At 33.8% G+C, this 26,114-nt stretch overlaps 1 protein-coding gene across 1 annotated transcript in view; it reads left to right on the top strand.

Moving 5' to 3' along the window:
* Positions 1 to 7,286: 7,286 nt before the first annotated feature.
* LOC145691791 (methyl farnesoate epoxidase-like) overlaps positions 7,287 to 26,114 on the top strand; it is a 64,978-nt gene continuing 46,150 nt past the window's right edge. Inside the window, exons 1-2 of the mRNA XM_081767101.1 lie at positions 7,287 to 7,368; positions 18,711 to 18,959. Coding sequence (XP_081623227.1) covers positions 7,287 to 7,368; positions 18,711 to 18,959 — 331 coding nt within the window. The remainder of the gene's footprint in view (positions 7,369 to 18,710; positions 18,960 to 26,114) is intronic.

The following is a 26,114-nucleotide window of genomic DNA, read 5'->3' as shown; positions in this document are numbered from 1 at the left end:
TTACGAAATTATCGTAGAAATGTTGTTAATATTAGGTAGGTGGACTGAAATGTCCAAACGATTATTGTCAATTCCAAAGGCTTTTGTTATCGTCCGGCGGGAGCTCATGTGGTTCGGATTCTACGTTAATCAGTAGGTCCACGTCTAATATAGACTCGCTGCTGAAAGGGACGTTAAATTCAAAATCACATCACCCATCTTTGTTTTCGCCTTTGTTTTAAATGTCTCTGTTCATGAGATCCTTAGTGGCTAAACGGTTAGCGTACGCGCCTTTGGCGTGGAAGACCCGGCTTCGATTCCCGGCGAGAGCTCACGTGCTTCGGAGTCCACGTTAATCAGTAGGCCGACGTCTCAAATAGCTTCGTTGCTGAGCGAGACGTTAAACTCAAACTCAATGTCTTTGTTCATAAATGTCTTTGTGTATGGTTTTGCATATACGTGGCATGGACATTAAATTTTGATTTCTACGCCATATGTATCTAATTACATACACAGCTATAGAACGAACACAACAAACTTGGAATATCTACATTGTTTGCGTATAAAAAATAATCACGCTCTACTGCACAGGAGAGCCGCGTGTATGGAATTCCATACACATGGCAATCAGCGTAATAAGAAATGTATAATAATAATAATAATAATATTAATAATAATAAAAAAACAGAAAACGATACGATCACTTACATAATTTATAAATATAAGTTAACATTTAATAAGCATATAACTGCAATGGAATTAAGTTGTTTCTCTCTCTCCCTGAACGCAACAGCCCTTATTGTGCTAAGGCGTAGAAGGGAACTTGTGGCACTCACGATTTGGGGCGGTGTGTGGTCCCAACTTCGGATCCCTTTGTTGTTAGTCCTAGCTTTCTAGACGGATGCAGTTATTCCCGGTAGAATATACAAGCAAATAGATTTTGTATTACTATTAAAGTAAATAATTATACTCATTCCCTCAATGTGATACTTGTGGTTGCTTAACCGTATACAGACAGTTGATCCATGGAAGAATCGTTCATAATAATAATAATAATAATAATAATAATAATAATAATAATAATAATAATAATAATAATAATAATAATAATAATAATAATAATAATAAATAACAGAAGCTCGACAAATATTCTTGCAAATAATAGGAAAAAGTTTTCGTCACACAGTTCACTTTGCTGGAGACACCAGTGTGCCGCGTTATACCGATTGTGGCGCACTGGAATATAGGGTATGTTTTTTTAAAAAAAAATTTCCAACTATTCCAACTGCTTCAATTGAAATGGATCTATAATAATAAGAGAGTGAATTTAGTCTTCTTACCCTTCGATTTAGAAATAAGGTTCGCGAGAATTTCATAAAAGAATAATATACTCAGAATTGTATATAGTAGTTTGTTTTATTCGAAATTACATACTTCCTGCAACTGTTTTTTGATTGAAATGATTTGAAATGAAATCTTTAAGTTTTACGTCCCACGATTATGAAGGATAGGCTAAAGGAGACAGTGATGATAAGAAATGAATGAAATGATCGAGTGAAGAAAGTGGGATAAAACGGGTGAACCTCGAGAAAACCCACGCACAGTGTTTGTCCAGCACAAGGTTCACTTGGCGCGAGCAGAGATCGAACCAAGGACTCCATGCACCAGAGGTGAACGCTCTACCACTTAAATACCGTGGGCTTTGAAATTACTTAAAGGAGAAAGGAACTACTTTATGAATACATTTGTTAAAAAATACCAGCTTTTCGTGTAATATTGCTTATATACAGGGGCGGATTAAGGCTTTTGGGGACCTAGAACCGACTGTTTTAAGGGGGCCCTATGTTAAGAATAGTTCCAGTGCATATATTTTCTTTTCTGCCTTCCACAGCCTCATAGGCTTATGGAACTACTGAGAACTATGCTGTAATATTTGAATGTGCTCCAAGTTTAGAATAATTAGTTTAGTTAAATTCATTATTAACAATTAAATAATTGCATTCATTATTAACAGGTAAATGCTGCTGATAGAAAGACTTATACTGCGAGCGTAACGAACGGAAAAAAAATAGCATCGGTCTGAAGCCTATAACATAATAAGTTGATTACTATATTTTAGTATTAAACAGAGGGATTTTAAAGAGCCCCCTGAGCTTGGGGCCCCGAAGCCTGGGCTCCATTGGCTCCGCCCTTAATCCGCTAATGCCTATAGATTATAAATTAAAGGGGACGGGCCGGGTCCGTTCTAAAAATTCCGGCCCGTGCAGACCTCTAGCCCCTGTGTATATGCTATCTTTGAAAATACAGTAGAGTTTCGCTTATCCGACATGAAACAGGCAGGCAGAACGCCGGATAATATGGATGTATTAAGGAAAGACCTATTAAAAGTCAAACTATGATATAATTTTACATATTACGCATCTAATTATGTTTTGCAAGAAACAAATACAATGCATTGACTCAGTGACGTATCCAGCGTGAGGTCCTGGAAGCTGTCCCTTACCAAACCTCAAGCACTTTTTAATAAACATACCTTTTCCCTTTTGAGGTTCTTTTATGTCAGATTACTTTGAGTCAGTGTCCAAACTGTGGACAATGTGTTGTTGTTATAATTCTAACAAGTAACACTTCCCAAGTGTAACACTCCGAATTTGATAAAATTTGGCAGGTAGATACTACATATAAAATAAACAAATAAGTGCTTCTTTATTTTTTGCTGAAAAACGGATTTAGGGGGCAAAAGCCCTCACCCAAAATTTTGAAAGTTGACGCCCGAAAGGCAAAAACAAGTGGACCAAAGTGAACGAAATTGTGAACAGATATTGCGGACATAAAATTAGGAAATACGTGTTTTGTATTTTCCTGGAAAAACCGGCTAGGTGGGGCACAGACCCCTCCAAACCTTTGATCATGAAATATCAAAAGTGCTAATTACAGTATGCCAGAAGTGCCTAAATTTACACAAAGAATTGGAACAAAACTTTGTGTTAGTACAATAAACAAAAAATAAACAAATACGGTTTTTTTATTTCCTGCGGAAAAACGGTTTTAGGGGGCAAAAGGTCCCACCCAGAATTTTGAAATTTAACGCAAGAAAGGCAAGAAGAAATGGACCGAACTGAATGAAATTATTCACAAATGTTGTAGAGGTAAGATGAGAGAATACGTGCTTCGTATTTTCCTGAAAAGAAAAAACAAACTGTTGAGTGGACCGAGGCGTTGAGTGTCGGAAGGAGAGGACCGAAGCGAATGAAATTGTCTGTAGATATTGGATATGAAAAATAAAGCCTCTCGTGTTTCACAAGCGTCTCCATCAGATTTCTTCAAATTTGGCAGATCAACAACAAGCACAAACAGTTAGCGTATTTTGTAGTATATCACGAGGCAACTTTAACCCTTATAATGTTTTTCCGCATAAAACAAAACACGTGCCGATTAATTTCCTGTTTGTTGTTGATGTGCCAAAATTGATAGGGACATCTTAAAAACACGAAAGTCCTTATTTTACATACAGTCTATACAATATCTACACACAATTTCATTTGCTTCGGTCCATTCCTTCCTGCACTTTTACGGTGAAATTTACTTTTGTTTGGAGGGGCTCTAGGCCCCAACACTGTTTTGTCGTACAAATTAAAACGCATTTCATTTATTGTTTTGCAAATTGTCCCTATACGAAGTTTCGTTGCAATTCTCCATACTCTTTAGGAACTTCTGACGTATACTTATTTGCACTTTTAATATTTCGTAATCAACAGCTTAGAAGGTCCGTTCCCCACTCAACCGCTTTTTTTTCAGGAAAATACGAAACACAATTACCTCAATTTACGTCAAGAATATCTATGCACGATTTCAAAATTTTGGGTGGGGAATTCTGCCCCCTAAAACCATTTTTTCGCAGAAAATAAACCCGTATTCGTTTGTTTTTTGCGTATTGTCCCTACACAATGTGTCGTTCAAATTCTTCATGTCCTATAAGCACTTCTGACATACTATTATTAGCACTTTTGATATTTCACGATCAAAGTTTTGGAGGGGTCTGTGTCCCACCCAAACGTTTTTCTATTTTTTTAAGGAAAATACGAAACCCGTATTCCCTCATTTTTCGTCTGCAATATCTTTGCACAATTTCATTCATTTCGGTTCACTTCTTCTTGCCTTTCGGGCGTCAACTTTCAAAATTTTGGATGGGGGCTTTTGTCCCCTAAAACCATTTTTCCGCAGAAAATAAAAAAACAGGTATTCGTTTAGTTTTTGCGTATTGTCCATACACAAAGTGTCGTTGGAATTCTTCGTCCTTTACACACATCAGACATATTGTTACTAGCACTTTTGATATTTCATGATCAAAGGTTTGGAGGGGTCTGTGCCCCACCTAACCGTTTTTCCAGGAAAATACAAAACACGTATTCCTTCATTTTACGTCTGCCATATCTGTGCACAATTTCGTTCACTTTGGTCCATTTTTTTTGTCTTTCGGGCGTTAACTTTCAAAATTTTGGGTGAGAGCTTTTGCCCCCTAAAACCGTTTTTCCGCAGAAAATAAAAAGAAGCATGTATTCGTTTATTTTATGTGTAGTATCTGCCTGTCAAATTTTATCAAAATTGGAGTGTTACACTTGGGAAGTGTTACTTGTAAGAATATACCGTAAAGCCATTGATACCAGGGCATTAAAGAACACTTTTAAATGGGATTACAATTTCGTTTCCGTTCTGTTTATAACATTACTGTATTAGAACGATACACTCATTGCCATTTGCTATTTTTGTCATGTGATATACGTAGCAGACAGTTTTCCTTACATGTCTCTAGAAAATATTTTTTTTTGATTTCGTTTGTATTAGAATGCAGTTTGACCGGTTCATAAATGAAAAGTAAGAAATGTTTAAGAGAAATACAGAACTGTTGCATTATTATTATTATTATTATTATTATTATTATTATTATTATTATTATTATTATTATTATTATTATTATTATTGATATTTTTGAAACATTAGAATTACGTGCTTACGAGCTTTCGTGTCGGGCTCCCTCCGAAAAGTAAAGCTGGATATGTGCCTGCACTGAATGATAGACGTATGAGTCAAGGTATAGACGGGCGTGCTAGGCGATCGAGTCCGGAGCATCAAAAACAGACTAAGACCACAACTTGCAGTTTTTCTTGCCGATTGATGCTGCTTTTTACCTGCTATGATATGTCGGATAATAATGTGAAATAAACGAAGGTCAAGACCATGGCGTATTGGTGTTTCATGCACCTAGACCTGTAAAATATTTGTGCCGAAAACATCTTTCACCCACTAGCTAAATTTGTGGGTATGATCGCACATCTTGCCTTATAAAGTATAGTCTTATAAAGAATATATATAGCATGCTAAAAACCTAAAGACCAAATTTAATGATTTTCTATAGTTTTCTTTTTTAATAACGGGAAACTTGTTTATTTCATCACGATAAATCACGTTTGATACTAAGATGTCTGTTTCTGTCTATATATATTTTTCATACTTAATTGGAGACAAATTTGTTTTTTTTTTCAAGAAAAGAGGATGATAAAAGAAGCTATATAACAGCATAAACTGAAAGCAATGGCTATTACTAATAGTACACTAATTCTAAATAAATACGTCATCAGAGGAAACAAAAAGTTATTTCTTTATTGTATTGTTTCAGTTTTTATTAACATACAAATTATACACTTCTATAATATTTCGTAAAAAAAATTGAACAGGATCGGATGAGATTCGATCTGGGGTCAAAACAGTATAAGAATTACTAGTCCGTCACTCTACCCACTTCACCACACAGACTTTCATTTGTTGCTTATCTTTTTCTTAAGAAATAAATGCTCATGGCTATAGAGCATGTCACTTTCAAACTTAAGACAACAGTTTTTCTCTTTGTTTATATATTTCCGTACAACATCCTGGTTACAGAAGCTAATTTATATTTGGCAGACAATTTACACCCTAGATTTAAGCCAATAAATGCAATATTTTACTCCACTTTCCTGTTCCTTGATTCAACTGTTCTGTTACCAATTCTGTGATTCCCTCTACAATCGTGCTGTGCTATTCCAAAAATTCCCTCGAAAACATTATTGCCAGTATACACAAAACCGAACATAATTTTGTTTTTTGCTTATATTTTTATTATTTTATTATATTTTTTGGAAATATCTCCTTAGATGGATTGTTTTCTATTATCTCCACATACTAATAACTGAACTTTACCCATAAACATAAGGAAAATGAAATAATTGAGAAAAATCGTGAGTTACAGTATACGCGCATTTTTTTTTTTTTTTTTTTTTTTTGCGCATGGGAGTACATAACGATGTAGGCAATGTTCGAAAGCTGTTGGAGGACATACAATCACGTGAATCATGTGTTTCGTGTAAGCCGTAGATTAGGATTTCTGAAATGTCCAATCTTGGAATTTCAGGGAACTCAGCAACCGCCTGATGCCATCGGATTACACCACGTACTTCACACTTAGCGGGCACTTTGATTGCAATCGGTATGTTTTCACGTTCTCTAGGGTATGACTGTGCTAAAGTTGCTGTAACAACAAATTCATATAGAGAACCTGCATTTTTTTTTAAAAAAAAGAAATAAAACACTGACTACACTTTATATCAAAAATGAAATGAAATCTTTAAGTTTTACGTCCCACGGTTGTGCCGGTTAGGCTAAAGGAGACGGTGATGATGAGAGATGATTGAAATGATGGAATGAAGAAAGTGGGAGGAAATGGGAGAGCCCCGAGAAAACCCACGAGCACGATGTTTGTCTAGCACAAAGTCCACACGGCGCGAGCCGAACCAGGGACTCCAAGCACCGGAGGTGAACGCTCTACCAGTGAGCCACCACGCCCCCTAACTTTATATTAAAGAAAATAACTACTCTCATCTGTCACGGACTCCATAAGCAAGTAGAAAACCACATTAAGAGAGGGATAAGGGAATAAATGAATCCCAAGAAACCTCTCAAGCTTACAACGAATAGAATGGCACCTTAAGTCTTTTGCAAGTTTCTGTAATAAAAGTGTTTCGTTTTCAGAGAAACACTTTCATCCAAACTACTGCATTTCTTATAGACACAGTTTTATAGAAAATGTATTTATAAAAATAATATAATTATATTTGGGTCTATTTTATCTTGAATTTTTCAGCCAGTGGGTCATTTCCTTCATATCTGTTCGTTAGCAGTATATTATATGTAATTTACATTCTATTAAATTGTACTCTGAATAAGATTTTTAAAAAGAAAGTAGAATAATGAAAATATATATTTACAGGATAATGTGGCTGTGGATTATCCTGCTTGTTTTGTTGCTTATCTATACTTTCTTGAACAAATATCAGCGGAAGGGTCAACCACCAGGTAAGCAACAACTCAACTTTAGTCGATATGAAGATAAATTATTCAATAATGTAACTGCATTTGTGCTTTTGTTTAGGAAGACATAATCTTTCAAGCTTTAACATTTCTGCCGTATTGTGTTATTATTGTCATTATTATATTATTTGGTATACATGAAAAATTCAGAGGAAGTAACAACTGTTCTTACCACTTAAGTTGAACGGAAACTGCACATCTTCACTGTGGCAACTCCCTATTAAGGGTATTCACTACAACGAAATTAAACTACCGCTAATTTTAGAATTTTTCTGTAATATCTTCAAAACAAATAAAAATATTCAAAAAGCAGAAACGTAGTGAACTAGACAATACGATTTTGCATGTGATACCGTTATCACAACTCATCTATCTGCTTTCGATTTGCAACTGTAGATAGATTTAGCATTTTTTGCGGGTTCTGTAAATAGCGGTATACTAAAAACAGATAAGTGAATTGTAGTAAAGGTATCACATACAAAACAGTATTGTGTAATTCACTACGTTTCTGTTTTTCGAATATTTTTATTTGTTTGTAAGATATTGCAGAGAAACTCTAAAATTAGGGGTAGTTAAATTTCGCTGTAGTAAAGATCCTTCGCATATTGGCCGAAGGAAGGCCAGCCAGCCGAGACAAGACTTAGACAAGGAGGAATGTAGAGAGAGGGGGAGGAGTGTATGGACCGTGTGTTTCAGTCACAATATCGGAATGGTCTTTGCCTAGTACCTTCTCGAGTGATGCACGGTACGAGTCTTCGTTGCGTTGCTCATCACAGTACTGAAACTCGGCTCGGTTGTTCTGTCCTTTATTCAATATATGGCCGGTTTAAGGCTAAGAGAAACTACGTGCCATTTGAAAGGAAGGTACTTTTTCGAAATGTTTGTCAAAAAAAAAATCCAATTATTCTCGTACAGAAGGAAATTTAATAGTGTTGAATCCCTCTTGTTTCTTGGCCTAGTGTTTTATTTGGGGAATTATTATTATTCTCCACAATGAACTGAAAATTAATTGATTTGCCTTTACGGATCTTCTAAACTCAAGCTCTGTTACATGTAACTTTAATATTTAAAAGCTGTAATTAAGTAATGTTAAACTTATTAAATAATGTTAAACTTAAGTAATTTAAAGTTTAACTGAGGTCTTTGCTTTAAAAGCTGTAATTAAGTAATGTGCTTGTGCAATAAAAGGCAAACTCACTTTAAAAAAGCAAAGGACATTTATCAAACTTTGAAGGAGACATCAATAAAATGATATTCGTTAAAATTCCAGTTCATTTCCAAAACAACAAAAATATTTTACATAAATCAAAGGGCTAAAAGATAAAGGAAGAGTAAACCTCGCAACTGACATTAACGAACTCGAAACATACAATTTGAAATACTCGTAAATAGCTTCTACATACTACAGCATTACCTTGACAACACTTATTGTTTCTATGTGGACAAATAATGATTTAAAAATGCCCTACAGTGATGATGTTCAAGTAACTGATTTCTTTTTACTCGTTTCCAATTGGTTGCTGCAACAGATGAATTATTGGTTTATGCTCATATTTGTGAAGTTAATACCCTTTTTCTTAGGAAGAAATACATGACATCAATAAAGCAATAGCGACTCGGCATGATTCGAACAGGTCAACACATGGGTAGTAATAACTGGTTGAGCAAACAATTACACACGTGCTTAGGCAATTTAGGGACATTAAAAAAACATTCAGTCGAATCACTCAACAGTTAAAAAGTTTATAACTGATTATACTAGGTCCCCTTAGTTTTCATCGTACGATAAAGTTGACAGCTTTGAAAGTTCGTTGGTGCTTGAACTCACTAATTTATAAAACCTCTTCTATAATAGTTCGATAGGCTAAAGAGTGGATTACATTCGGATAATCACTGATTGTTTGGTTTCACCATATTGACATGTATTCGAAATTAATAAAAGCATGATTACTAGACTTTACTAACTTTTTAGAAAACATAAATAACTTTGCGGAATGGTTTACATAACTTGGTACTTTATCAACGATAGTCACTATCAATGAGCTCCATTTACTGCTAAAGTTTTCCAGATTATTGCTAAAAGAAGAAAATACAGTTGTTGTTTAGCCTTCTTACCATCCTAAGGGCAATGGGATAGCTGAAAGAACCATGCGAACTTTAAAATATATTACAGAAAAAGGTTCTTCAAGATAGTCAAAAGGCTTCAGGTTTTCATATGCAGTACACGAACAAACAGCGTTCTTTCGTTCAAATCAAACATGTCTAGTCTATATCTATCAAGGAAACAATGGACTGGAAGAGAATAAATAACGAAAGTATGTAACCGAAAATAAAACAATATTGAATTAATAGGAATCAAGTAATATGAGTTAACACCACAAATGATATAATTCAAATCTGTTAAGTGAAGTCTGAATAAAAGAAGTGGTAGTTAATGTACACGAATTTCAAGTCGAAAGTATAGTCAACTGCATCCCTGTTACATGGTAAGCGACTGCTGATTGGGTAGTGTAACGCGACGTTTGAAACTTCTTCATCTTGCTGACTTCAGATTTCTTTCTCCACAATAGCCTATCTTATCTTTGACTGAGCAGATGGCAAAGTGCATGGTTGCAGATAGCGACTATTTTGATCAACCAGAAATTGTAATTTCCATATTCTGCCATTTGAAAATGACGCCTTAGGGATGGAGATTTCATTTTGCACTAACCTATTAAATTATAATAATGAAATATAATATTTAGCTAAACGTTTTATGATTACGCCTTCTAAACTAATGAAGACGAATCGGTGAAGAAAGTGCATTCTTATTGAAGGGTCGGTGAGATGGGAACGTAAGGAAAAACGATCAAACTATGGACATAATGTTATTAATCACAAACCCACATTACCTGGAATCGAACTAGTGATTATCCGCGCAAGAGGTGAGCCCTATACCACAAGTCAGTATTACCTAAATTCTTTTGGTTGGAGACATGTCGCCCACGACATCACGACATATTCAGTATCGAAACTGATAATAATACAGTATCTAACCTAAGTGTTAATGTACTATATTTACAAACCGTAAAAAGTGATTCCTCACTTCAAAATAAGAATGAAAATTCGTATGAACCTATAGAGAAAAGTGCATAGTTTCACATCTTAGACAGTCCAAAATGTGTATAAAATAAATTGGAACAAGCGTTATTTCAACACAACTATCTAGAGTAGCAGTTCATATTGATGTAATGGAAGTCACATATGCACCATCCAAAGATGAATGGAAGTCACATATGCACCATTCAAGATTAGTTTCAGAAATGGGCAATGGGTGATCAAATTATTTTTACAGGGCATTATTTCCACCAACAGAATTTCCAAATTATCTCGAACTTATAGTTCCAAAGTAGGTAACAAAAAGTATGCCTTGATAGTAATGAATATGAACTGCATTGACGGAAAACCAAAAGTGTTAGGGAGCACCAGCTACATGGTTTCTTGTGTTTGGAGTAATTTGTATGGAGATATATTTTTTATGCTCTAGGTTGTAGTGCTCCAGGTTTGCACTCCACACTACAGACATCAATTCATGTATTATATTTCAATTTAATTATTTACTACAGATTATGTAATTTTATTTTCGTATTTTATGCTATAATTTAATGTGTATATTCACAGCCGTATTGTAAATCTGAACCCAAAAGCAAATTTCTTTATATGAAGTATGTTTGGAGCCTGGCGAAAAGGCCTAAATTTGGCACCTGAACAGAAAGAAAAAGAAAATTTAAAAATTAAGAATACACAAGATTTCAAAACAAACTAAGGAAATCGTTAATTCATCTTATATATATATCTCAATAATGGATCTATTACTAGAATACAAAATAATATATTAAGTGCTCCAGATTTAACACTAACGAAGAGCTCACATTATATAGAAACAGAATGGCAAACGTATTTTCATACTTTCACCAGCGATCATTTTCCTATTATTTTCAAAACTCACTTTATCTCAACAGGACTTACTCATAATGACAGGAAAAATATTACCTTTAAATCAAAATTACAACATGTGACCACGAACATATCATGGACAGATTATCAACATATAATTCAAAATAAAATCACTCAAGACCAGAATACTTCAGAAATATTTAAATTGATAAAAACTACAATTTCTATTTTGAATAATGAAACTAAAAATTCAGAAAAAAATTTAGACAAACATCCGAGAGGAAACATCAAAAACCCACCTGGTGGAATACACTATGTCAAAAATATGTGAATCAAACTATTCAAACCTTCAAAATTTTCATATCGACACGCACACCAAAAGCTTTCTTCAAATATCAACAACAAAAAGCTCAAACGAAAAGAATCATTAACCAAACTAAACGCTCAAAATGGCAAGAGTTCTGTAATACTTTATCTGATCCTACTCCACCTTATAAAATATGGAATTTCTGGAAAAAACTTCAACAATATCACTCCAAACACGATAATCAAATTTATCTGCATGATTTAGAATGGATACCTAATTTTCATTTAAAATTAACACCATGCACCGTTAATAATGATCGGCGTTTACTATCCAAATTTTTATTTTCTAATACGAATTTCGAACTGGATAAGAACTTCACCATGGCTGAATTAGAAACTGTATTAAAAAATATACGTAAAAATACCACTCCGGGAATAGACGGTATTAGATATCTACACTATAAAAATCTACCAACTAAAGGATTACAGATGTTATTAAATTACTACAACCACATTTGGAATACAGGACAAATACCATTAAACTGGAAAAAAAGTGTTAATATTACCTATCCCAAAAAATACTACAGATCCAAATGCAGCAAACAACTTCCGACCAATTTCTTTATTATCTTGTTCATACAAAATTTTCGAAAATTTAGTATTAAACAGACTAAATTGGTTTTTAGAAAACTCACAAACCTTCTCCTTCAATATAACTGGTTTTAGAAAAAATTTTTCAACATATGATGCATTAACGATATTAATACTTGATATTTATAAAGCTTTTATTTCAAAAGGAGCTCTATTGGTTACATCATTTGATATAAAAGGAGCATATGATCATGTGATATTAGATATCCTTGTGGAAAAAATGTATAAACTTCATATTCCTGGAAAGATGATTAGAATCATACATAATACTTTGATTAACAGACAAGTATTTATAAAAGTGAAGAATTCATATTCAGCACCGAGGATAACTTCATTAGGCTTATTACAAGGGAGTAAATTAAGTCCGATTTTATTTAATATTTATATTGCTGATTTAATAAATTTAACATTGGATAATACCAGCATTACTTGTTTTGCTGACGATCTTCAGATACGATCTTATACAACACAAGTTGAACGTTCAATACCAAACATGGAGAAAAACTTAGACATAATTAATAAATGGATGAATAATAATGGACTAGAACTAAACTGGAATAAAACAAAATTCATTATTTTTTCCAGGAAAAGGAGTTTACAACAATATCAATTGACCTACTATGATAATAAATTGAAATCAGAAAAACATATAAAATATTTGGGTATATTATTAGATCGGAAATTAAATTGGAAATTACAACTACAATCACTGAGTAAAGAACATATAAAATATTTAAGTTTAATTAAATGTCTATCCTCAAAGCGATGGGGAATCAACCCATTTACGTTATTACCAATACTACATCAAGGATATATTTCGAAAATTTCATATGGTAGTATATTTTATAACAAGTCTGGTTTATATTATAAATGCTTAGAACAATCAATATATAATTTAACAAAAATAATATTCTCACAACCGTCATTCTGCCCAAAAATGGCCTTATTAAAGGAATCAGAATATACTCCATTACCTATATTATTTTCTATGTTGGCATCAAAATTTCTATTAAAAGCATTTGGTAAATCAAAATCACCTATTATTACCAAACTTCAACAGTTAGAAATATTACTTAAGAAACGAAATCTTCCTTATACTCGTAATTATCAATGGATAATTCAAGCTTATCTCAATTTTAAAATATTAAACACGAGGGTACATAAAGTTCCATCTCTTCCATGCTTTGTCTGGAAGTATAAGGTTAATACGACACAAATAGCAGTGATGAAACCTACTTATATCTCGGTATCAAATGAAGATCTAAAAGAAAAAAATTATCAACATTTATGGAAAAAATTTAAACAAAAGTTTGATGAAGATGCTACATTCATCTATACAGACGCATCAAAATACAATAATATCAATGTAGGAGCAGCAATATATATACCATCTAGTACAACAACACTTAAGTATAAGTTACCCATTAATACAACAATATTTGAAGGAGAAGCATTTGCCATCCGGCAAGCATTATTATACATCAAAAAATATAAAATAGAAAAATCTGTTATCTGCTCAGATTCGTTAAGTGTGCTAGCAGCATTAAACTCTATTCACTGGAACAACTCTACAACCTGGAGCATCCTGAATATTAAATATTTATATCTTAACATGACTGAAAATAATTATAAAATTTATTTCACTTTTATTAAGGCTCATGTTAATATTGAAGTAAATAGTAATATTATAGATAAAGCGGCGAAAACAGCATGTATAGAAGGACAACCAACGGATATAAAATTATCATCCAGAAATTATTTTAATCTTATCAAAGAATATCATAAGGATGAGTTAAATAAATGGTATGACAAACAACAACCACTGCCTGGTGAATTTTATTGGTTAATTACTACTCCTCTTCAAAATTCAATGAAACAAAATATTAAAACATGGACTCGCCGAGAAATTATAATTTACTACCGCCTTATTTTTGGAACAGCGTTATCACCTCTAAAATTATATCAAATAAGAAAAAAACCACATATCATTGTTGGTGTGATAAAGGAATAGGAACTATTAATCATATTATTTTTGAGTGTGAATTGTTTCAATCTCTACGTCCCCAGCTATTAAAGCAGTTATAATCTTATCTTGGATATGCACCTTTCTCCTATAAATACATATTGGCAACTAACAACTGGCTACCAATCAAAGCACTAGTACATTTTTTTGTAAAATCTGATATAAATATTTAAAAAAAAATCACTACATAATATTACTAATGGATCATATGAAATACAGTGAAGCAATATGCAACAATAAGAATACTAGAAAATCTTTTTATTCATCTTTTTACTAAACCAGATATCAATTAAGACACAGGAAAACCTGATAAACATTGCACTCATAGTGAAAATAGATCAATAGAAACAGCAAGTCAAAATGAGAAATATATTACTTTATTGAAAATTTATAATATTTGTTGTTTATATATTCTTTTTGGAAAATGAATAACGAATTTATTCCACATTTATAGCACATACTGGTGAAAAACCTGGTGCGCCCATAAAAACACTGATAATAGTGAGACAAGACAAGACAAGACAAATCGTTGAAAATCTAAGATATATCTCCAGGAAAACGATGTAATATTAACATTAAGAATAATTTGTTTATCTAGAAAGGTAAAATTGTTATATAAATTAGATTAAATATATTTAATTGTATGGAAGAGCAAATATGATAAACTGCTGAAGTTATTTCCTTCGGGGAATGTTTGCTCCGACATCGTTCTGTCACATAACTAAAATGATCTGTTTTTGCTAACAAGTTTTGGATGTACGTCAAAATTCTCAGTAGGAAATCGAATATTGGAGTTCGATTTGAAATAACTAATGTAGTTTCATGTAAATACTATTCAGCAAAGTAAAAGGTAAATATACGAATCATAAGACTAAGCATTACTAAAAGTCTACAAATAAAATGGTTACATGCTTGAGTATTCCAGAGTGTATTCGTAGGGAAACGTTTCATTAAGCTAAGACCAAATTAAACTTCATAACAATGTACTTAGCCGTCATACCTTCGGCGTGGAATCAAGGATAGTATATTCTCTGAAAAAATTGCAATTTAGTAGAGTCGACGATGTGCATGAAGTTAAATGAATAGATACCCTAATAGCATCCGATATCCATGGGATGTTCTGAACAAGTCCCATTGATGTCACTATGTCGTACGGGATATTGGGACATAGTCAGGATAGCCTGAGGATATCCTATCGGGATAATCCCGGCTTTGTCAGTAGAGCGATATCCTGTGGATATCCTGGTAGGATAGTCCCGACTTTGTCAGTAGAGCGATATCCTGTGGATATCCTGGCAGGATAATCCCGCGGTTGTTGATATTATTATTATTATTATTATTATTATAAAATACTTCTTCAAAGAGTAAATACAGTAATTATATAATACTTTTCTATTATATTATTATTATTGTTTATTAAATAATAATATAATAAGAAACGTATTATATAATTACTTGGTCCATCGTATTGTATAATTCTGCAATATCGAAGTAATAATGTTCAGATAATTAATATTGATAATTAAGTTCAAACACTATATAATAATTTCATACTGTTTGAAGAAATTTCCAGCGCGGCGCGATCGTTCACTGTTTCAGCAGAGGATCGCGAAACGTTAAGCAGTTGTTTCCATGATGCACTGCGCAAGGCGGGCCGTGATGGAAGTGAGTCAGTGTAGTAAATGTGTTAATCGCTTGTAACCAATTAAAATCCATTGGGCTGAAGAATATAAGTTAAGTAATTTTAGTTTATTCAATACGTATTGTTGCAAATAGTTTAATACACATCAAGTGTAAATGTGCAATAATTTCATTGCTTAGCGTGTATTTTCACGGGCAGTTCCGATAAACAACAGAAGTTCCTGATGCAAATAAGCGAAGCAAAATTGAGGTGTTTGATGTGATAGTTTATGCAACATAGCTCGATTCAAGACTAGATAATATAACTTGCAGTGATTTTTAAAGATTTATGCAGTACATTTGAAGGTTAAATAAATATATACATATAAATAATGAGGGTATAAAAGTAGCAGAGTAAATAATTTAAAATCATGCATTCGAAATTATATAATAAATAGTATAATAAAAGAAAAAAATGAGAAAGGGAAGAAAAGGAGATAGGGAAAAGGAAAATACCTAAACTAAATATTCACCTGATACACGCTGAAGAGGAATCAATTGATTCTTGTAGTCGATGAAACACCTAGGAAGCGAGACAAGAGAACGCTACCTGAAAGAAATAAAGCAAGATTGTAATACGAAATAGGAACACCTTAGCCTAGCGATTTATTTACAAGATAGAAACACTAACTACTGGAACTAAGATAGAAACACTAACTACTGGAACTAAGATATGTACAACGTGAAGTAATACACGTAATAAGGTGTGATAACGCTTATTTGTTTATTATTTATTCACTTACCTTGCTGATGGAGTATATGTAGACGAGACTTCTTGAATGTTATATGTTCCACACTCTGTAACTGCTCCATTTTTACAATACATGATCAATTGAAATTGTAATATTGTTGCGAAGTCATTTCATGGTTTTAGCATAATTATATTTCTTAGTTATTACTAAGTTCGTCACGGTATCTATTAAAACTCCGTGCGATGTGAAATCAACGCCTTCCTTATGATCCCTGTTCATTCGAGAACCAGGGCATTGCGTTACCTATGCGTAATACAAGCAATTCCTCGCTATGACTGTCGTATTAACCTTCGTTCATTGGACATCGTACCTCGTGGTAGGTTTTTATAGGAATAAGGGTACTCGTTAAAGAACAACCTCAGTTAACATCTGTAACGTGCCACCTGGTAGAAGGTTAAATACCTTATGACAACGACGAGTGGAGGAGACGCACGACATAGCGTACACCCACGCACGTGAAGAAATAGAATGTAAAAACCGTGCGTATAAATGAGGATGGGGCTACCACAAGAAGGTACGAAACCATGCATTTCAACCTCATGCGCACATGACTTTTATTATTATTATTATTTTGAAGTAAGGTATCAACTTATATAATTTACCGGTATAGTTTACTATCACGTCATATATAACGAACTTGCTCAAAATTGATTTTAGCTTATGTTAAAGGTTCCATGGTAAAAGTAAAATGCATAATATACCGTCTATACGAGACATTTTCAACTGTATTCTCTATAACTTCACAGTTTGCTGCTCGGATTCACAGTAAATCATTCACACACAGTAAGGAGAAGCAGCAAACTACTCAATTGTTTGTTGATATACTACTCGTGAATCTATATATATAAAAGAAAACGTACAAATCCTTTGTTAGCTCATCACGCTAATACGGCTGAACCAATTTCTTTCATTTTTGGGGGGTTATTAAGATTTGGACCCTAGATGGTTTTTATCATATCACTTTAATTTTCAATTACCAGTGTCTTGAGATAATTGACCATTCAAGTGTCCATAACGTACAAATCCTTTGTTAGCTCATCATAGCTAAAACTAACCGTATTTATATGCAACCCACATGACCGTGTCACTCGGCGGGTTAACATAAATGACAGGCGATATAATGTTAACATTTACTCCAATCTTCTATGGTTTTTATCATATCACTTGAAAGCGAAAAAGTAAAAATTATCTAAGTAACAAAGTTTATTGCGTTCCAGGGTGACCCCAGCGAAGCGGGGTGAACGCTGCTAGTTTATAATATATCGAACACCGCCAGCTTGATTTTGTACTATTTCACCTACCTCCTTCTGTCCCCCCTTTTTTTTATCACGATGTATTCTCTTTCTCCTGTCTCTGAACGTAAAAGCCAGATCCCACGTCTTGCAATCAAAATGTTGAAAATGGTTGGCCTAGACATAGAGGCCTCTTATACGCTACAAAATTTATTTGTAAATTCTAAAATTTCACATCTCTCCTGTTGGAAATCGCTACACTAAGTCAACATTACCTTCTGATAGGATGTTATGTGTTTGATATTGTATACATATCGATAAATAAAGTTATTTGATGTGATAGATCATTGAGCCAATTATTTCTAATGGGTTGCGCATTTGCACACAACTGATATCAAGTTTTACTTATAGGTATTCTTTTTGTTTAGAATTAAACGAGTAGATAGTTGTGTAGTTTTAAAACGAGAGAACCCGATCTAAAAAATACTCGTTTTACTCATCTTAGAGTGGCAGAAAAATGCAACTTTCTTAATGAATTAGCTTTAATTATGTACGTACGTACTATCTAATTATAAGTTAGATGTTCAGTTGTAAAATAATTTTCCAATAAAAAGATTCTGGACTTTTTCCTTAAAAATATTTATTTTTCCATAATTTCTCTGAAGAAAGATTAAGTTTTAAAATTATAAATGTATGTATATTGTTAAATTATGTATTTTAATAATTGTGTTTATTTATATTTTCTAGCGCCCTTATCTTTTCCTATCATGGGAAATTTTCTTCCTGTTGTGGTACAATGGCTGAGAGTACGCTCCTGGAGACAAGTGTTTCATATTTATAGTAAAAGATATGGCCCTATCCTGACAGTAAATCAGTGCGGTTTCTGCCAAGTAGCTGTAAGTGGAAAACAAGCTGTAAAGGAAGTATTGACCAACAAATTGATGGAGGGAAGGGAAATGCTACCAATTTGTCAATATGCATATACAGGTGATGGAGGTAAGAATCCTTTTTGTAATTCATTTAATTAAGGAGCAGAGAAAATGATAATTCAAAACATAATAATTAAAGTACCGGGCGGGCAAAGAGGTGACTCCACCCAACTTTTACAGTAACCCATGTATTCGTGAAAAATCGATATTAATAAGTAACAATCGTACTCATCTTTAGAACAGGTGTTGAAAATGTATGCACAGTATAACAAATCCAGATATTTCTGTGGTAATACCGTTAATGCGTGTCCTGATATATTTCTTTTTATTGATTGTATGTTGATTGGTTACACTCGTCCTTTAAATATTTCCCTCCATAAATAACAGTCACATGCCGACAAGTCCGGTGACTGCGACGGCCATAAGCTTGTACCCAATGTCTCACTTCCCGCTAACCAGTAGCAACTGTCATGCTATACGATTTTAAATGCAAATTCTTGAATACACTCACCACGATGCTGTGGTAGATTTCACGGGGCTACAAAGTAAGATCTCTAAAAGATGTGCAGATAATTTAGGAGAAGAGACAGGTGACGCCTTGATCTTTGGTGCATTTACAACATATCCCGTTGTGCACTATTTCTTCAGCAGTTTCTGAGTGTTTTCTGATGGGCCGGAGTGATTACAAAACGTATTACGGAATAACGCGTATGTTCTTCAAAGGAACAGACGGATGTGTACCACTCTACAATATTCACTATTCTTGGTATAGTATCTGGGTGTAAATACACTTACTGTGGAACAGAAAAGCATCCTAGACAATGTCCAAAGCAGATTTAAGGTGGTGCAAAAAATAGCGGTTTGGATGTATAGTTTGTTAATTATGTTTTAATATGTTCAAATCTTGATGTACTAAAGTTTTCTTGTGAACTAATGTAACTCAAAGACAGAGCATATTTTAATTACCCGTGATTAACTTCTTTCTTTAAAAATTCGATTAGAAAACATTATTCAAATTTTAAATATAAAATGCTATAGCTAAAAACTTGTATATTAAGTATCTTCACTATTATATTATCCTCTCAAGTGCGAGACCAGGGTTCGCTTCTCAGTAGGAGGTAATTTGGTTCGGATCACACGCTTAGTAGTGAATCCACGTCTCATATGAATCGCTGATTTGAGAAACTTCATAAGTCAGCCATATGCCGAAAATGAATTTGCATGGAGCTTTGATTCTTGAAGGGTAGCTACAACGTTGGGTTGTGATATGTTAGAAGTCACGCTAATAGTTCGTGCAATATCGCGCTGCAATAAGTGTCCCTGAGTTGAGAAACGTCACAAATCATTGGCAAACGGCATTATTGACATTATTGACTTACGACGTTTCTCAAATCAGCGATTCGTATGGGCTCGCTGCTGAAAGCGATGCTAAGCTCTAATTAACTAACTATTGTCTTCTGTCTCGTAACATGATTCCAGAAGATTTTCTTAACATAGGATAAGTAATTTGTTCCTTGTTATATATTTTGAAAAGGGCAAAATCGTAACTTTGTGTAAGTGATTGAAAACTATTTACGTTATTTCTATGTACAAATACCGTGCATAATACTAATTTCCGTTGCAAGAGGAAGAGAGATGAATAACTCAAATTAAAACTCTAATATTATTTTTTATTGCACTTTAAAGTCTCAGCGTCTCATGAATTACTAGGTGCAGTGGCACAGGCTGTCGCCAGTACGGGTCCGACTCTTAAAAGCAGAATAAGCAGAATTTTTAATGAGGAGTTTATGTATCAAATGTCTTGCCTGTCGTATAAACAAATTCCCATGTTAACCATTTTTTCAATAAGTAGTCGGACAATAGTAAATTTGTCCCCTTTCTTCTCTAGGAGTGGAATTTTAGAAACACTGAAACAATAGTTCGGTTATTATGCCACTAAGTTTAATGCCTTTTAAGACTTCAAGGGAAACCTACAATATATATATATATATATATATATATATATATATATATATATATATATATATATATATACTGTTTCAAACCAAAGAGGTAGTCTAAATTGTGGTTTTCATTTCCTTGGTGTTAACTTGTTACTACAAGAACCGGAGACAGACCAATTTTTCTGTACATTTTAAATATTTCTTGGGCCTTGTTTATAAATCATTCCTCAGTTTTACTTCCACTCCTATGCATCAGCTCGTATTCTCGAATACAAGCCGAAATTAATTTGATTTTTCATCATCGAACTTGAAAGTTCTTCAGATTCATTTATTGGTTGAAAATTTGTATTATGCCAAAAACTATTGCAGATTCATTTACTTGTTAAAAATTTTAATTATGCCGTATTTGGTGTATTTCTGATCGTTCTGTAGCTCCAAATCATTCCCTAAATTTACTCCTAAGGCTATGCGTCATTTGATGTTCTAAAATAAAACACAGAGTATCAGAGCGTTTATTACCTACAATGCATTTCGGCTCGATTTCGTTCCTTAATTGTACTTGTAAGGCCTTGGTCAACTTGTGTTCTCAAATACAAAATTATTATTGGAATTAATTAAAAATTTTCAAACATATTGATGACAGCAGAGCGGAAATATATGGAGGACTTTATATTTACTCATCTTAGTGAAACTTCTTTTACTTGGTTGACTTTAATGTTTCCAACAGAATTTGTATTTATAACTAGAATTTCGTTGATTCCAATTTTCGTTCTAAGCTCTTCGTTAGCTTCTTTCAGTTGGATATTAGGTCACCATAAAGTTAAGAAATTTATGTTAATTATACACCTAAGGTTATGCATCACTTCGTGGTCTCAATTGCAACACAGAGTATCACCGCAAGTATATCAGGTATCTTGCCGCAGAGTGAAGATAACTATTCCGTGTCAAGAATGTTTTAATTTATAGAAACCAAACCTTTTATCTTCCATATTCTAAAGCTAGCTATAGACTTTGTGATTGCATTTTTTTCAGTTGTATATTAGTCGTTGATCATAAGGTTTTAATGAGAGAAACTTTCGGTAAAGAAAGTTGTATTCTCGGTCTTTATAAGCTACAATGACTGATATTTATACTCAGCAAGTACAAATACATCAATATATAAGTGTTCTTGTCCATGTTCTATAACCGCATGTGTGGTTTTTATAATAGAAATGTCCGACATTTAGGTGTGTAGACTACTGTTGTATATTTAATAAAAAATTAGTGACACATGAATGTACACACACTTTGAAATTTGAAACAAACATAAAATGAACTAAAAATATTTGTTGGAAATATAAATTTTTCTCAAACTGGAGTTCGAGCCAGTGCTGCTTATCACGTCCCATGTTGCCCCGATCTCTTTACGTAACTGCAGATCGAATTTTATATTTCCAGCATGTTGCTTAGGAACGAATTGAAGAATGTTGTGACTCAACAATCCCGTATTTGAATGAAATAATTGTTTAGAGAAAGAGTAGATTCATTGTTAATCATGGCTTTTAACGTTCTTCTATATAAAAAGGTCAGACGATAACATAATTTATTTGTCTATGTTAGTATAAATGGGCATTCTATGCCACTTGTTTAATGCCTTTTAAGACTTCAAGGAATACCTACAATATATATATATATATGTGTGTGTGTGTGTGTGTGTGTGTGTTTGTGTGTGTGTGTATGTATGTATGTATATAAAAGAGAGAATATCTGTACTGTTTCAAACAAAGGAATTAGTCTAAATTTTGGTTGTCATTGTTTCGGTGTTAACTTGTTTTTACAAGAACCGCTTGCAGACAAATTTTTCTGTACATTTTACATATTTCTAGGGTCCTTGTTTTTAAATCATTCCTCAATTTTACTTCTACTTCTATGCATCAGCCCGTATTTTCGAATACAAGTCGAGATGAATTTGATTTTTCGACTAGTACATAAGTTAATAGCTAGTACATACATATACATCAATATATAACTATTCTTGTTCTTGTTCTATAACCGCATTTGTGGTTTTGAGAATAGGAATCCGATCTTTAGCCATGTCGACTATTGCTGTATAATTGATGAATAGTAAAAAAAATGTGTATAACAAATTATTTTTATGCACATTATCATGATGTCAACCGAAGTTGTAATCAAAATTGTGCGGGCATATGTTTTGAAGTTGCCCGAGTTAAGCTGTTTGTTATATAGCGAACTTTCTATTATAATGAATATTGATGTCTCCATGAATGTGCACACAGTTTGAAATTTGTAACAAACATAAAATGAACTGAAAAGCAACACTTGTTGGAAATAAAACATTATTTAATATATCAAACTGGAGTTCGAGACTATGCTGTCTATCACGACACCATATTGCACTGATGATCTTATATAATTGCAGATTGAATTTCACATTTGCAGTATTTTGCTTATGAACGAATTAAGCAATGTCATGAGGCAAAATTCTAGCATTTCAAAGAAATAACAGATTAGTAAAAGAGTATCTTCATCGGTGATCATATCTGTTAAACGTCCTTTTTTAATAAAAAATAGAAAATATAATTTACTTGTGTACGGTAGTATAAATGGGTACTCTATGCCACCACTCACTTCAATCCCATTAAAGACATATAGTACATAAGACTTAAGTCTTTTAAAACATAATCAATTTTAAACCAATCAGTTATTTTAGATTATTGGTTTGACCGTTTTTGGTGTAAATACAAAGTAGTGAATCCATTGCAAACGTAAAATGACTTGCTTTTAAAAGAACTAGTTACAGACTATTTTTTCCGTACATTATACATATTCCTAGGGTCCTTATTTATAAACCATTCCCCAATTTTACTTCTACTTCTATGCATCAGCTCGTATAATCGAATGCAAGAAGAGATAACTTGATTTTTTGTCATCGAACTTGAAAATTCTTCAGATTCATTTATTGGATGAAAATTTGTATTATGCCGAAAATTTTTCAGATTCATTTGAATTATGTTGTATATAGTGTATTTCTGTTCATTCTGTAGCTCGAAATCATTCCCTAATTGTACGCCTAAGCCAGTTCATCACTTCACGTCCTAAAATACAGCACAGAGTATCACAGCATTTAGTCGTTATCTTGAAGTAGAATAAAGATAGGCGTTGCATGCCGAGAATGTTTTAATTCATAGAATTCAACCTTGTATCTTTCATATTCTTTAGCTGACTTTTTGACATTGTATATTTTTCTATGTTCCTCAATTCTATGTTCTATGTTCCTATATTTTTCTATGTTCTATGTTCCACCGCGACTCCTTATGTTGTATCATAACATGAGAGCACGTACTAGCAATTGATTCGTTTCATTTTTCAAGAAACTGGAGACATGTACTTTAAAATATATGATTATGAGCTAACGTTTTCTACTTATCAAACAATATGGACCACTCTCAAATTTTTATATTAGTTATAATATTATATTAGTTATAATATGGACCACTCTCAAATTTTTAGGAGGTACTACTCTGGCACTGAAGCCTATCCTCTGTGGTTCAATGTATCCTGTAAGGGTGATTGCAATGTATCCTATCATTTTTAGTCAATTAGGCACTACTAGACCTAATTCAATGCACTTCTGGGCCCACAGCGTGTCAAAATTTGAGCGCTACCTATCGATCCTAAAAATACAAAAATTGTTTTCTTCCGTAAGTTTTGAAGGCTTCGTCACTTGGGGCCGAATATTTGCTGACGAATTTTCCGAAGCTCTGCCAATTTTACTCTGAGGCACTGTCCTATGTTTTGAAGTATTGCTTAATTAATTGAAGTTGTTACCCATATACACAATTATTTAAATATACAATTTTAATATAAAGGTAAGCAAGGAAGATCTACCGCTTTTTGTAGAGGTTTGTGTTCAATTGGTCCTCACACCATGAGTTGGATACAAATGGAGATAAGGCGAAGGTCAGTTGTTGGTGTGGATATATCCAACATACTACCTGGTTGTGGCAGTTCACTTACACCGTGAACTTGCGTAATTTCATAGAGAACATGTGACCTATACAGAGCATCATAAAGGCGTGTATGCTGCACGAGTTCAAACTGGAGTCAAACGCCAATGCAGCGGGGAGGAAGATATGCCAGGCTTTCTTTGAGGTTGTCGTGACTATGTGGATAGAGCAGCGGTGGTATAACAAGTTTAAGGACGGTGAAGAAACACTCGAAGACGCACCACAGGCCGAAGGACCAACACATGTACAAGATGAAGATCTTCAGGCAGCAATTAAGCCTAACAGTGGCCAGACATGTGAGGAACTGGGACTACAATTCAGAGTGAGTGGAGAAACTATTCGGTAACATCTCCATCAACTTGGGAAGCACTACAAGTTGGGTCGAGGGGTCCCACATGATTTGACTCCGGGCCAGTAGGCAACATGAGCAGACACCTGCGTTTCTTTGCTGTCTCGTCTAAGGTAGGAGAAATTTCTGAAGAGGCATGACATGTGAAGACAAGTGGATCCTGTACGAAGCTCTACGGCACCATTATCATTGGTTAGCATCCCATGAACCGGTTCCAAAACAGCCGAAACCAGCACTGCAACAGAACTGCTCGTGGCATCGTTCATCGGGGACTGCTACCAGCTGGTCAGAATATCAATGCAACTGTGTACTGTCAGCAGTTGAACCATGTTCAATTAACACTCAAAACTCTGGAGCTAGAAGTCTGAATCGTATAGGCGTCCTTCTGTTACAGGACAGCGCTAAGTCCCACGTGGTTAGGATGATGCAGGACACCATCATGTCTACGCCTTGAATGTGAAACACTATTGCACCTGCCATACTCCCCGGACATTGTACCGTTCGATTATCAGCTGTTCCATTCCTTGGACAATCACCTTAGAGGACACCAATTCAAATCCCTAGTAGAGGTGCAAAATGCACTTGATATCTTCTTCGCTTCATGGCCCACTAATTGCTACCGCGATGAAATCCATGACCTTGCAGGACTTTGGCAGAAGGTCATTGATGCTGGCGGGGATTACTTTGATCTACCAGGTATGTCTTAGGTGAAATATCGATCTTCGAAGATGGTGTATGAGAAAACGATGGAACTTTCTTGGTTACTTTTATAATTTGGAATAACTAAATTATGTTTACAATAATACGTCAGGCTAGAACAATAATTATGTGATAATATTGTATTGTCTTCGTGTTTACGCATCTAAAAAGAACTTCAGATTTCTAGTTGGTATGGAAGTATGTGCTATTCAAGTTGAAAAAAA

Source organism: Thermobia domestica, chromosome 8 (genome assembly GCF_964235325.1).
Source record: "Thermobia domestica chromosome 8, izTheDome1.hap1.1, whole genome shotgun sequence".
Lineage (NCBI taxonomy): Eukaryota > Metazoa > Arthropoda > Insecta > Zygentoma > Lepismatidae > Thermobia > Thermobia domestica.
Note: the sequence above shows the minus strand (reverse complement) of the source record. Positions and strands in the feature narration are given on the sequence as shown.